This window comes from Sus scrofa, chromosome 2, assembly GCF_000003025.6.
Source record: "Sus scrofa isolate TJ Tabasco breed Duroc chromosome 2, Sscrofa11.1, whole genome shotgun sequence".
NCBI lineage: Eukaryota > Metazoa > Chordata > Mammalia > Artiodactyla > Suidae > Sus > Sus scrofa.
In genome coordinates, this window is record NC_010444.4 from 79,653,885 (window position 1) to 79,669,043 (window position 15,159).

Here is a 15,159-nt window from a genome sequence, read left to right on the forward strand (position 1 = left end):
GGGATGCACATGCCCTGTTCCCAGCAGGGCACAGCCTCATGGTGAACCCACATCACAAACTCTGAGATACAAGGACAGCCTAGGTCTAGGCAGAGAGAAGGCCAGGCCAAGAACAGCCAGTGCAAAGACCCTGAGACCACAGGCAGTGTATGAGGTCCCATGTGGTTGGTAGTAGAGGCAGTCAGAGAGGTAAACAGGAACCAGATCAGGAAGGGCCTGGTCAACTGAGATCTGAAAACTGGATTTTATGTCTGTTGACAGATGAATGGATAAGGAAGATATATATACGATGGAATACTACTCAGCCATAGAAATGAAATAATGCCATTTTAAGCAACATGGATGGACTTAGAGATTATCATACTAAGTGAGGGAAGTCAGAGAGAGAAAAATAAATACCACATGCTATCACTTATATGTGGAATCTAAACAAACAATACAAATGAACTTATTTATAAAACAGAAACAGACTCAGAGACATTGAAAACAAATTTATGCTTGACAAAGGGGAAATTATGGGTAGACATAAATTAGCAATATTGTATTAACCACTATATGCCACTATATACAAAACAGATAAACAACAAGGATTTACTGCACAGTACAGGGAATTCTCTCCATTATCTTGTAATAACCTGCAATGGAAAAGAAACATAAAAAGAAATATATAGGGAGTTCCCATGGTGGCTCAGTGGTAATAAACGTGACTAGTGTCCACATTGATGTGGGTTCAATCCCTCGCCTTGCTCAGTGGGTTAAAGATCCAGCATTGCCATGAGCTGTGATGTAGGTTGCAGAAGAGGCTTGGATCTGGCATTTCTGTGGCTGTGATGTAGGCTGGCATCTAGAGTTCCAATTCTATCCCTGACCTGGGAACCTCCATATGCTGTGGGTGCAGCCCTAAAAAGACAAAAAAAAAAAAAAATCAGCTTTAAGTCAAAAAAGGTACAAGGGACAAATAGGACATTAAACATTAATAAAAGGCTCAATCTAGCCAGAAGATTTAAGACTTTTAAATGTACACATACCTAACAACAGAGCTGCAAAGTATATGAAACAAAATTTGACAGAATTGAAAGGAAAAATATACAATTCTATACTAATACAAGCAAGCCTCAATCGTGTTTTGCTTTATTGTACTTCATGGATACTGCATTTTTTTTTACAAATTGAAGGTCTACAGCAATCCTGTGCTGAACACATAGCATTCTTCCAACAGCATTTGCTCACTTCTTGTCTCTGTGTTACATTTTGGCTGTTCTTGCCAAATTTGAACTTTTCCATTATGATTACATTTGTTATGGTGACCTGTGATCAGTGACTCTTGGGGTTACTATTGCAAAAAGATTGTGAATTACTAGAGGCTCAGATTATGGTTAGCATTTTTTAGCAATAAAGTATTTTTAATTAAGGTAAGTACACATTTTTAGACATAATTCTATTACATATCTAATAGACTATAGTATAGTGTACACAAAACTTTTTTATGCACGGGAAACAAAAAAAATTCACAATATTTGCTTTATTGCTGTAGTTTGGAACCAAATCCACAATATCTCTGAGTTGCATGTAATTGGAGATTTCAAGACCCCCATTAAATAACAGATAGAACAAACAGGTAGATGATTAATAAGGAAACAGAGACCTCAAATAAAACTATAAACCATTAGATCTAACAAACACATGCAGAACACTTCACCCACAGCAGCAGAGCAGACATTCTCAAGTGCATTTTGAACATTCTTCAGTATAGACCACATGTTAGGCCACAAAACAAACTTGAATAAGCCAGGGGAAAAAATCATTTTATGAGTTCTCTTGTAGTGCAGTGGGTTAAAGTTCTCTTGTGGTGCATCACTGTCCCGCAGTAGCTTGGGTCACTGCTGTGGCATAGGTTCCATCCATGGCCTAGGAACTTCCATGTGTTGCAGGTGTGGCCAAAAAAAAAAAAAAATCATTTTGCTCTTTTCTGATTGAAACAGGGAAAAACTAAAAATCAATTATAGAAGGAAAACTGGAGAAGTCACTAGTATGTCGAAATTATAGAACATACTCTTCTTTTTTTTTTTTTTTTTGGCAAGGGATTGAACCTGAGCCACAGCAGTAACAAGGGCTGTAGTAGTGACAACGCCATATCCTTAACCCGCTGAGCCGCTAGGGAAATCCAAGAACACACTCTTAAACAACCAAATGGTCAAAGAAGATACTAGAAAACATCTTGAGATGAATGAAAATGAAAACAGAGCATATCAAAACTTACCAGATGCAATGAAGAGGCAATGATAAGAGGAAAATGGATGGCTGTAAACACCTGTATTAAAAAAGAAAGAAAGATCTTGAATCAGTAATCTAGCTGTATACCTTAAGGAATGAGAAAAAGAAGAGCATATTAAACCCAAAGCTATTAGAAGGAAGAAAATAATAAAGATTATATCAAAATAAATACATTAAAAATAAAGGAGATCAACAAATGCAAAAACTGTTTCTTTGAAAAGATCAATAAAATTGACAATGTAACCAAGAAAGAGCCTTGCTGCCCATGACGCAATGGAAAAACCAAGTACTCAGGCAATGGTCTTTCTCAGAAAGAGAGAAGGCTTTATTCCAGGGCAGCCAAGCATGAGACAAGAGGCAATGCTGGATCTGTCTTCTGACTGGCTATCGAGTAGGCTATTTATAGTGAAAGTGGAAAGATGGGGAAGGGGCTCAGAAATGACTGGTGGAGAGCAATTTGTAAGTTTCAAGAGTTCTCTGCATAGGTTCAACTTTTCATGCCTCTTTATGGGTCTTGACAAATAACTGGGGGTTCTATATGTTGCATGTGGTGGATTTTTGGTCTTTGATGTCTTAAGTTCACAATCAGTCTCTGAAAGTTCACTATCCCGGTCTCTGAAAGAGCTCATGTGATGCTCAGTTGGAGAGGCTATCTGCCAATTGTTTCCATATCTGAAGTTTCCCCTGTATTCTGCAAAACAAGCTTGGTGTTCTTGGTGTTATCATTTTGTTTCTATTTTGTTCCTATCTTATAGGTCTTGAGTGTGTAAGGCACAGGGTATGGTTTCAACATTTAGCTAGATTGAGAAAGATACATTAAGAGAACACAAATTAATAAAATCAGAAGTGAAAAGGGTTCGCTGTGACTAATTTTATAGAAATAAAAGAGAATATATAGAATAGTATGAAATATTGTATGCCAACAAAGTGGATAACATAAATGGAATGAGCAAATTCCTAGAAACACACAAATTACTAAAATTGACTTAAGAAAAAACAGAAAATCTGACTAGATCTATAACAAGCAAGGAGATTAATAAGTATTCAGAAACCTCCTAAAAAAGAGCCCAGAATCCCAGAACTTCACTGGTGAATTCTACCAAATATTTAAAGAAGAATTAACAGCAATTCTCAAACTTTTCCAAAACATTAAAGAAAAAAGCAAAACAAAACATGTTCTAATTCATTCTCTAAGGCCCTGATACTAAAGACAAAGACTCTACAAAGAAACTACAGACAAATGTTTTTATAAGTATAGACGCAAACATTCTCAAGAAAATACTAGCAAGTTAATACCGCAACATATAAAAAGGATTATACATCATGATCGACTGATATTTATCCTCTGAATGCTACAGTGGTCAACACATAAAAACCAATCAAAGTAAAAGTACATACTAATATAATTAAGGGGGAATAAAAACACATGATTATTTCAATTGTTTAGGAAAAACTTGGGGGGATGTGCTTGGGCTATGGGATGGAAATCCTGTGAAATCAGATTGTTATGATCATTATACAACTACAGATGTGATAAATTCATTTGAGTAATAAAAAAAGTGGTAGAAATAAAGAGAAATTTTAAAAAAGTGATAGAAATAAAGAGAAATTTAAAAAAAAGAAAAAAAGAAAAAACTGACAAAATCCTATACAGTTTCCTGATAAAAACACTAATTAAACTAGGAATAGAAGAGAAATTCCTCAATGTGACAGAGGCCGTATATGAAAAAGCTAAAGATAACATCACATGCAATAATTATGCTTTTTCCTAAGATCAGGAAGAAGACAAGGATAGGACTTTTACCACTCTATGATTATGGAAGTTCTAGCAAAAGCAATTAGGCAAGAAAGGAAATAAATAGCATTGAAATCATACAAAAAGAGGCATAAATATATTTGTTGACAAATAACATGATCTTATATGCAGATATCTCCAAGGAATCCACAAAACATTGTTAGAAACAATAAATTAATTTGGCAAAGTTGCAACAAGATCAAATTTAAATATAAAATCAACACCAAAAATCAGTTTTATTTCTATACATTAGCCTTGAACAGTCTGAAAATTAAGAAAATTCTATTTCCAATGGCATCAAAAAGAGTAAGATTCATATAGAGATTAAAAGCTACAGAACAGAAAATAACAACTGTCTTGTTGGAGGTTTATAGGAACATCAATGAGCAGACCTATGTGGGGCTGCTCTAAGAACGAAGGATTATCACATCTCCTTCTGGTCGGTACCAAGAAGAATGCAACGACAAGCTACCCCTCTTCCCCTTTTGTATAAAAGAAGCTTGGATTCTAACTCAGATAAGATAGTTCTTTGGACACTAGCTGGCCATCTTCTCAGTCTGTTGGCTTTGAAAATCAAGTCAGTATTCCTTGCCCCAACACCTTGTCTCTTGATTTTTGGCCTAACATGAAGAAAGCAGTAAGAACTTGGACTTGGTAACAATATTATTAAGAAGAAAATACGACCAAAGTGATCTACAAAGCATTGCTTATCAAAATTCCAATAGCGTTTTTTTTCTTGCATAAATATAAAAGCTAATTCATATGAATTTATCATCAAATTCATATGGGATTCTAAGGGACATTGGAGAGCCAAAACAATCTTGGAAAAGAAGAAAGTTGGAGGACCCATCCTTCCTGATTTCAAAGTCACTACAAAGCTACAATAATAAACACAGTGTGGTACTGGCAAAACAACAGATGTATGGACCAATGGACTAGAACAGAGTGACCAGAAATATATCCTTATATATATAATCAATTGATTTTTAACATTTTTTTGCTTTCTGCATTCAATCACTCTCCTGGGCCACTGCCTCCTCAGCACTTTGTATGTCTTCTATCAGACTTCTTGCCCCCATCAGACACAAAAGGGCTGTCATGGGGGAGCAGCCAAAACAAGGTTGGCCCTTTGTGCCCTTTTATAGAACTTGTCTATAGTCAACCGATTTTTTTTTTTTTAAACAAGGCTTCCAAGATCACTGAGGAAAGAACAAAGGATGTCTGTATACTCATATGTCAAAGAAGTAAACTGGACCCCTACCTTATACCAAATTAACTGAAAATGGATCAAAGACATAATCATGTATTCATCAAAAACCTATAGAATATACAACACAAATAGTGAACCTTACTCTTATGGGCTGAATTGTGCCCATCCTCCAAATTCATATGTTAAATTCTTAACCCCCAGGACCTCAGAATGTGAGTGTATCTGGAATAAGGCCTTTAAAGAAATAATTAAGGTAAAATGAGGACATATAGGTGGGCCCTAACACGATACGTCTGGTGTCATTATAATAAAAAAGATTAGGACATACAGGAGTTCCCATCATGGCGCAGTGGTTAATGAATCTGACTAGGAACCATGAGGTGGCGGGTTCGATCCCTGGCCTTGCTCAGAGGGTTAAGGATCTGGCATTGCTGTGAGCTGTGGTGTAGGTTGCAGACATGGCTTGGATCCCACATCGCAATGGTTCTGGCGTACGCTGGCGGCTATAGCTCCGATTGGACCCCTAGCCTGGGAATCTCCATATGCCGTGGGAGTGGCCCAAGAAATGGCAGAAAGACAAAAAAAAAAAAAAAAAAAAAAAAGATTAGGACATACAGATGTGTGCATGAACAGAGGAAAGACCATGTGCAAACAAAGGGAGAAGATGCCCATTTATAAGCCAAGAAGAAGGGCCTCAGAATGGAATCAACCCTGCTGACACCTTGATCATGGACTTCTAACGCCAGAACTGTGATAAAATAAATTTCTGTTTTTTAAGCCACCTGGTTTGTAGTATTTGTTATGACAGCTCTAACTAACAAATACACTTACTATTTGCAATATTAAAAAAAAATAACCACAAGGATTCAGAGGATTATAGGATGGAACGCAACCTAACAAGTAGATCTAATTGTCTTACAAATATGATATAACCTCACAGAAGAGGGTTGGGGAAAAAGAGCTGTCCTAAGTAACTCTAGAAAACAGTATTTTATCTGCATATTACTAGGCTAAAGAATCAGGATTTGTACACTAACATGGAATTGCAATTAGTAAATTTGTTTCTTACAGGGTGACAAATTAGCAATTCTGAAACTACCTTACCTGCATGTTGGGCATGAACAATAAGCAAATTAACCGTAGGTGATGGAATTAAAGTTCCTCACTGTCAAGTAAAGAAGTTATAAATAAACAGAGGTTGGGAGGAAGGCTAGAATGAACACTACAGTGCTAGATTAAAATTAGAGATGTCAGTATGAACTCACGTTAATTTAAATATAGATAGATAGCATTAGTATACACACATTTATTACCTTCTTCTGTCTACTGAAAGAGGCTATAAGCAGTGTTATTCCAATATAAATAAGCATATTCAGTGCTCAGATCTAGATCTCATCCATTTTTTAGCAGGAAGATAAATTCAGTCTCTGTTACTCTGTCCTGACTAGAATTGAATGGGTTTTTTGACAAAGACGTCAAGGCAATTCACTGAGAAAAAAGAAAGTCCCTATAACAAATGATGGTGGAACAACTGGATTTTGACATGGAAAAAAGTGAACACCAATTATACCTCATGCCACACACAAACATCAGCTTGATGTGACCCTGACATCACAGGTAGAAACCTTTGCAAAGGTGTCTCAGCCTGGATAGAGGGGAACCATGAGCAGCTCGTCAACTTGACAATTGACAAAATCGGCCACTGGCAAAGTTGGCTCAAGGCTGTACAAGCTCATTGCTAACTTACACCTATACTAGAAACTGACCAATAATCTGTGCCATAATCTAAGTGAACATGTTGGGGATGCAGACTAAGAAAAACAAAGCCTTCCTAAAGTGTGACGATTAAGGAGGCTACTTAAGAGGCAATAAAAATATGGACTGGGCATTTCAACAATCCAAATCAGAAAGCACTAAGTTTATTCTTTTGTGACTGAAGCAGGGTTGTGCTGTGAGATTTGGAAAAGTCCTAAATTTATTATTGGATCAGTGTGAGATATGAGAAAGAATAGAGCAACTAAAGAGAATCTGAAATTGCTAATCAGAGCAGCTGAAAGGATGGAGTTGCCATTAACTGAGACTTTTAAATGTGAGACAATGCCAAGAATGGATGCTATTATAAACTAGATTTTTGGGTGATATTAATGTGTCAATGTAGTTACACCAATTGTAACAAATGTGTCACTTGGGTTCCAGATCTTAATAGTGGGGGAAGCTGTGCATATGGAGGGGGAGGTAGGAAGTACATGGGAGCTCTCTGCACTTTCTGCCCAATTTTGCTATGAACCTAACACTGACGGCAAAAATGTTAAGTCTATTAAACATGTTGGTAAAACCGGTCTGGCAAAGATAAAATAGACAATTTAAAACATACTAAAACTGAGATACTAAAAGAGACACTTGCTGAGAGGATGAAAGCAACACTGTTAACTCTGTCAATTAACACTATGGTTGGTGTGTTAAGTATTGTCATACAGTTATTTGGTAGAAAATTGCCTATAAAAATACTAGGGATACTAAGAAATTATTTTGATTTAAAAATCACCTGGTTATTTAATAAATAAATTGGTTGTTGATGGTCCCCACTTTACAATATAGGTCCTGGTGACCACGTACATACTAACTTGTCTAAAAAAGCTTATAAGCACATTATTGTACCACAGCTTTGCAAATGTTGACATTGGGGAAACTGATTGAAGTATACACAGGACCTCTGTGTTATTTCTTACACTTGGTTGTGAATTGATAATTATTTCAAAATACAGTTTAAATTAAAAAAATAACAAGGGAATGGATAATAGGCAATGAGCTAACAAAATTCTTTTTCTCTGTGAAAGAATTTGACCTTGGATTAGCATTCTAGCTCTGTTCCCCTGGTAACCACCCAAGAAAGTATGTCAACTGTGTTCCTAAAAAATCTTATTTATGGTTCTGATTGCCTTGGTAACCTGCTAAAAAGATTCATCAGCTGCATTAATAGACAATATTGCTTAAAGTAAAAATTACTCCTGATTGGACTGGGCCAGTCCCTTGCAGGAAACTTGGAAACAAAGTTATGGTCATAGGCTGTTGCGGATACATTAGATTTGACAGGGCCTAGGGCTTCAAAGCCGTCATGAGTCTTGAGTCCCTGTACTTAAGATATCACTTGAAACATCAGAGGAAACAGATGCTGAACAGCTGTCACCTGAAACATCAGAGGAAAGAGATGCTGAATAGCTGTATGCACTTGTGAAAAATCCATTCCCACTGAGGAGAAATGTCTGACAAAGACCAGCTTGTGCTCCTTGTATCTATCCAAAACAAATAAAAATGAAACAATATAATGGTGTGAATCCAGGTAAAATTACGGCTGCTGGATCAGGAGATACTTACAGACATTTGGTCAGGAGGATGATGGCCTATCTAATCTTAGCTATATGCTCTTGGACAGAAGATGTAAGATCTAAACTTTTCTATGTACCAATACAATGGGTATATGGGTATGTTTATTAATCATGATTTTTGACCTTTCCCTCTTGGGACAGAAAATACTCACTTCAACTTACAGGCAAGCTCAGATTTGTCCTTCCGTGCAGGCCATTGCTACCTGGTGTCTAGAGGCCTTTAGAACACACAGAATCACAAATCACCTCTTGCACAGAATCATAGGCCTTATGGACACACTGCTTTAGGCACAGGAGGAAATCTATAAGGGATACCTTGAAATCTTTAAAAAATATATTCTACGGAAGCAAGAGATTAATGAGCCACAGTTTTGCTGCTACTTGATGTTTGCTAAACAAGTTATTACTACTTGATTTTTGTTAATGAGGGGAGCTCTTAAGATGCTTCTGAATCTTCCTTCTTGAAAATATCATTCTTGTACTAGAAGTGGCTAAGACTGAAAGAGTGCTACCCACAGGATTATTAGAGGTGGCTTAAAACTAGAATGGTTTGCTGATCTTTGCACCACTAAGTCACCAAGAAATAAAAGTATTAATATAATGTCATGGATAACATGAATTAGACTTGAGTAAGTGTGGATTACTTGCTAGAACTGGATAAACTGTAAATGCTTAAAAATACGCACGCTTTAAATATAACCAATAATCTTAGTCTTGTATAACAGATTAGATTTGGATTTCAATTAGTTATTAATTGGTATAGGTATAATGACATGCAGCATTAATTACAAATATAAGCCATGTTATTAGGCAATTACTGTTAAACTTATTATAAGAAAAAGTTTAAAGATAATGATGTTAGGATTGGAATCATGCACATGATGTGCAGTGTGACCCCTGAACATCTGAAAACACAAAGCTGTGCCACAGCTCAGGTGCACAGCTGAGCAATGACAAACAAGGCATATAGTGAGAATGCAGAGTCTCTTCTCAGGATAAAAGCAGAGACTTTGTTTGTTTGTTTGTTTTAATGGTGCACCTATAGCATATGGAAGTCCAGGGCCAGGGATTAATCTAAGCTGCCACAGATGTGGCAATGCTGGGTTCTTTAACCCACTGCACTGGGTGGGGATGGAACCCACACCTCTGCAGTGGCTCAAGCCCCTGCAGTCAGATTCTTAACCCACTGCACCACACTTTTATAACCAACTTTTATCCTGCGAGTTCAGGATAAAAGTTGTTAACAGCATGAAATAACTAAACTGAGTCTGATATCAGTTTTAACATTAATTTTATCAACCTGAGTTTGATAAAATCCAGTCAGGCCTTTCAGAGGCATTCCCTACAGGCAGAACCACTGCTGAGACAACTAAATTGGCCACGGAAAGTCTAAGAGCAGCTAAATTAAGTTAATGTGGCCAAAAGACTAAGGGACAGTTTAAGTTTATATGGTTTCTAGAAGTTTAATAGAATTTAAATTTATGGGACAATAAGAAAAACAGCTCTAATGGAGGGCAACTCACATCACTGCAATTCTCGAATCCCTTCAGACCTGTTTGTATCCTTTGGTACCAAAGAAATCATACTTCACAGAGACCTTGAAAACTGTAATAGTGACTTAAAAGAGACTTGAGCAGACACTTTACAAAAGATACACAAACAAGCACATGAAAAGGGGCTCAAAATCATTATTCTTCAAGGAGACACAACTTACAAGTGCAATAAGATGCCTTTGGGAAGGAATCAGGACTAGATGAGGATTAGAGCCCTTATAAGAAGAGATACCAGAGAGCTCTCGCTCTTTCCTGCACTCACAAAGAAGAGCTCATATGTGCACACAGTAAGGAGACAGCTGCCTATGAGTCAAGAGAAGAGGCCTCAAAAGAAATCCCACCTTGCTGGCACCTTGATCTTAGACTTCTCAGAACTTCTCAGGACTTTCTAGCCTCCAGAACTGTGAGAAATAAACTTCTGTTGTTTAAATCACCCAGTCTGTGGTATTCTGTTATAGCCGCCCAAGCAGACTAATACACCTACTTCACAACCAGTCATTCTAGTCTTAGGAGACTAGAGAAATGAAATCAATGACCACCAAAATATCTGTGCGCTAATGTTCATGGCAGCTTTATTCATAAGAACTTAGAAACAATCCAAATGTCTATCAACAGATGAATAAGTAAACACTGCCATACATTTGTGCAATGAAATATTACACAGAAATGAAAAGGAAAGAAGTACTGATACACAGAACATAAGGAATTAAGCTCATAAATAATATGTTGAGTGAAAAGTCAGACACCAAAAGTACATACCATATGCCCATTTATATGACATTTTACAGCTGACAAAACTAATTTATAGAGAAAGAAATTAGAACAGTGGGTGCTTCTGGGTGGGTGGTTTTGAGTGGGAAATAGTTTTAGGGAACTTTCGGGGGATGATAAGAATGGTCCATGTTTTATTTGAGGTCAAACAAATTTATCAACATTTATGAAAATGTACATTTAAAAATCTGCATTGAAAAAAGAGTATTGGGGGAAAATAAAACAAGAAGCATTATTAACATGACTATTTAAAGTTGCTATTATGCAACCCAATCAAAAAAAATGGGCAGAAGATCTAAATAGATGTTTCTCCAAAGAAGACACACAGATGTCCAATAGGCACATGAAAAGATATTCAACATCACTAATTACGATAGAAATGCAAATCAAAACTACAATGAGGTATCACCTCACACCAGTAAGAATGGCTATCTTCAAAAAGTCTACAAACAATAAAGTGTAGGGAATCCTCCTACACTTGTTTATAGGAATGTAAATTGGCACAACCACTGTGGAAAATAGTATGGAAATTCCTCAAAAAACTAAAAATAGAACCACCATATGATTTAGCAATCTCACTCCAGGGCATATATCTGGAGAAAACAGTAATTCAAAAAGATACATGCACCCCTCTGTTCACTGTAACACTATTCACAACAGCCAAGGCACAAAACAACCTAAATGTCTATCAGTAAATGAATGGATTAAGAAGATGTGGTACATATGTATGATGGAATACTACTCAGCCATAAAAAAGAATGAAATAATGCCATTTGCAACAACATGGGTAGACCTAGAGGTTATTATACTAAGTGAAGTGAGTCAGACAAAGAAAGACAAATATCAAATGCTATCTCTTATATGTGGAATATAAAAAAAATGATACAAGTGAATTGATTTATAAAACAGAAACAGACTCACAGACTTCAGAAACAAACTTATGGTTACCAGATGGGAAAGGTGGGGGGAGGGGAGGAATGGACTAGGGGTTTGGGATTGGCATTATTGCACATAATTGTATATGGAATGGTTAACTAATGGGGGCCTGCAGTACAGCATAGGGAACTCCACTTGATATGCTGTGATAATCTAGATGGGAAAAGAGTCTGAAAAAGAATGGATATGTGTATATGCATAATTTAATTACTTTGTCATACAGCAGAAATTAACACATTGTAAATCAACTACACGTCAAAAAATTTTTAAAAAATGAACAGAAAATAAAGTTGCTGTTTTGGCCAGTTTTTGATATTGTGATTTATAATAAGAACTATATATATGATCTTCACCTAGTTTCTGGCACAGAGCTCCCAAAACCCTTGTAATTTCCTAAGTGGTAAGAGTGATAAAGGTATCTTTTGCTATTCACATCAAACCCTCTTCAACCACACCAGAATTTATGCTAATAAGATAATTTTTGGAGAATACCTAAGAATGGGGACTGGTGGCCAGGGAACCAACCATGTGATGACAGTGTTGAAAGAAGCCCCAGCCCCACTCCCCTACCTTTGATGGACAGAGGAGGGGCTGGAGATTGAGTCCAATCACCAATGGCCAATAACTCAATCAACTGTGCCCATGTAATGAAGCTTCCATAAAGTCTCAAAATGACTGTAGTTCTAAGATCCTCCAGGTTGGTGATCTGTGCAGGTGCTGGGAAAGTGGTGCTCAGAGAGAGCCAGAAAGCTCTGCATCCTTTCCCCATACTTTGCCCTAAGCATCTTTTCCATCAGGCCCTTTCTGAATTATATCCTTTTATAACAAATTGCTGATTTAGTAAGTAGAATGTTTTCTTGAATTCTGTGAGGTGCTCTACCAAATTAATCAAACTCAAGGAAGGGGTTGTAGAAACCTCTAATTTAGAGCCAGTAGGTCAGAAACATAGATAACAACCTGAACTTGAGACTGGTGTCTGACATGGGGGTGGGGCCAGAGGTGGCGGAAGTTCTGTGGGAAAGAGCCCTTACTTTGTGGCATCTTATGCCATCTCCAGGTAGACAGTGTCAGAACTGAGTTAACTGCTTAGCAGTACTAGAAAAAACACAGATTGGGGGAGTTTCCTGTTGGATAGAAGTTAAGGATGTGGCATTGTCACTGCTATGGTGCAGGTTCAATCCCTGGCATGGGAACTTCTGTATGTTAGGGGAATGGGAAGGAAGGAAGAAGTGGGGGGGAGGAGAGCAGAAGGACACAGGTTGGACTTTTAATGCACCCTCATGTGGATAGGTGAATATTGAGCAGAACTGAAGGCAAAGTTGACATTGATGAATAAGCCCATAAATATGTGGAATACTACTCAGCCATAAAAAAGAATGAAATAATGCCATTTGCAGCAACATGGATACACTAATGATTGCCATACTAAATGAAGTAAGTCAGAAAAAGAAAGACAAATACCATATGATATCACTTACGTAGAATCAAAAATATGGCACCAATGAAACTACCTACAAAACAGAAATGGACACAGGGCCAAAGAGAACAGACTTGCGGTTGCCAAGGCGGAAAGGGGAGGAATAGGAATAGACTTGGAATGTACGGGTAGTATATTTAAACTATTACATTTAGAATGGATAGACAACAAGGTCCTACTGCACAGCAGAGGGATCTATATCCAATCTCCTGGGATATACCATAATGGAAAGGAATACAAACAAAAGAATGTATATATGTGTATAACTAAGTCACTTTGCTGTACAACAGAAATTAGCACAACACTGTAAATCAACTATAATTGAAAGAAAAAGAAAAAAGATTCTCTGGGTTGGCATCCATTTTGAAGTATTTTTCACATCATCTCTAGAAGAATCGTGCTTACTTTATAAAAACTATGTGTGTGTACATGCCATTTTAAGCGTTATACATACACACACACATATATATATACATAATTTTTTTTTTAACCAGAGCCTAAATTGCTTTGTTCTCACCATATCCTCTCTCTCAAAAGCAGTACATTATTTAACAGTGTTTGCTGACTAGATGAGCAAGGACAATTAAATTACCATGACTTGGACATTGTTTTGTATTTGCTTTTAGAGCCTTTTAAGGGCCCATGTATCCCATTTCTAACAGAAATATGACTAATATAAACAGAGAAGTCCCATGTGTAGGGTCTTTCATTAATCAGGAAAGGAGTCTTCCTAGAAAAGACTCATGTCAGTTGTCCCAGAGTGTGAAACCCCAGAGAGCTACACTTTTGGGCAATGGACCAACTTAAGAGTCCTCTGGTGAGGCGGAAGAGAGCTTTTTGAAGGGAATGAAAAGAGACGAGAACCTTCCTTGCTCAGGAGAACACAAATGGAAGTTGTGGCCTAAACATTCACTCCCTTAAAATTATCAGTAATGATGCACTTCCGAAAGAGGCTTAATGTATCCACAGGCACCTGCAAACCTTTGAAAAACTCATGAAGAGGTACATCAGCAGCAATTTCTCCCCAAATTTTTAGTGTGGTAAAATCCACATAAAATTTACCATCTTAACCACTTTCAAGTGTATGGTTCAGTGGTATTAAATACATTCACGGTGTTGTGTAACCATCACCATCATCCATCTATAGGACTCTTCCATCTTATAAATCTAAAACTCTGTACCCATTAAACAATAACTCCCCACTGCCCCTCTCCCCAGCCCCAGGTAACCACCTTACTGTCACCATGATTCTGACTGCTCAAAGTACCTCATTGAAGTAGAATCATACAATACTTGTCTTTTTGTGACTGGCTTATTACAGCAGCATGTATTTTAAAGCTATTATGACTCTTACCTGAAAATGAAAAATAAACCTACCTTGAAATTGAGTATCTTGTTTATTATGAGCCATTTGATTAATGAGAGAGAAAGGATTTTATTTAACTCTATTTTCTGTTCCATGCTTCTCATTCTTTTGTTCCTCTTCTCTGGCCTTCTTGTTAGTAAATATCTAAATGGTTCAATAAATAAGACATTATATTTAATTTCAAATTAGCTATAAAAATTGTTCTATTAAGTGAACAAAGACATGTAAAAATTTATTTTATTTTATCTTAGTTTTTTTTTGGGGGGGGTCTTCTTAGGGCCACACCTACAGCATATGGAGGTTCCCAGGCTAGGGGTCAAATCAGAGCTGCAGCTGCCAGCCTACACCATAGCCACAGCCACAGCAATGCGGGATCCAAGCTATGTCTGTG

At 37.1% G+C, this 15,159-nt stretch overlaps 1 protein-coding gene across 1 annotated transcript in view; it reads right to left on the reverse strand.

The window, feature by feature from the left end:
- LOC106507314 overlaps nucleotides 1-15,159 on the reverse strand; it is a 58,589-nt gene that overhangs the window by 42,157 nt on the left and 1,273 nt on the right. The window contains exons 2-3 of the mRNA XM_013987544.2: nucleotides 14,780-14,912; nucleotides 2,261-2,311 (exon numbers count right to left, since the gene is read on the reverse strand). Of these exons, the coding sequence (XP_013842998.2) occupies nucleotides 2,261-2,311; nucleotides 14,780-14,872 (144 nt within the window). The 5' untranslated portion in view covers nucleotides 14,873-14,912. The remainder of the gene's footprint in view (nucleotides 1-2,260; nucleotides 2,312-14,779; nucleotides 14,913-15,159) is intronic.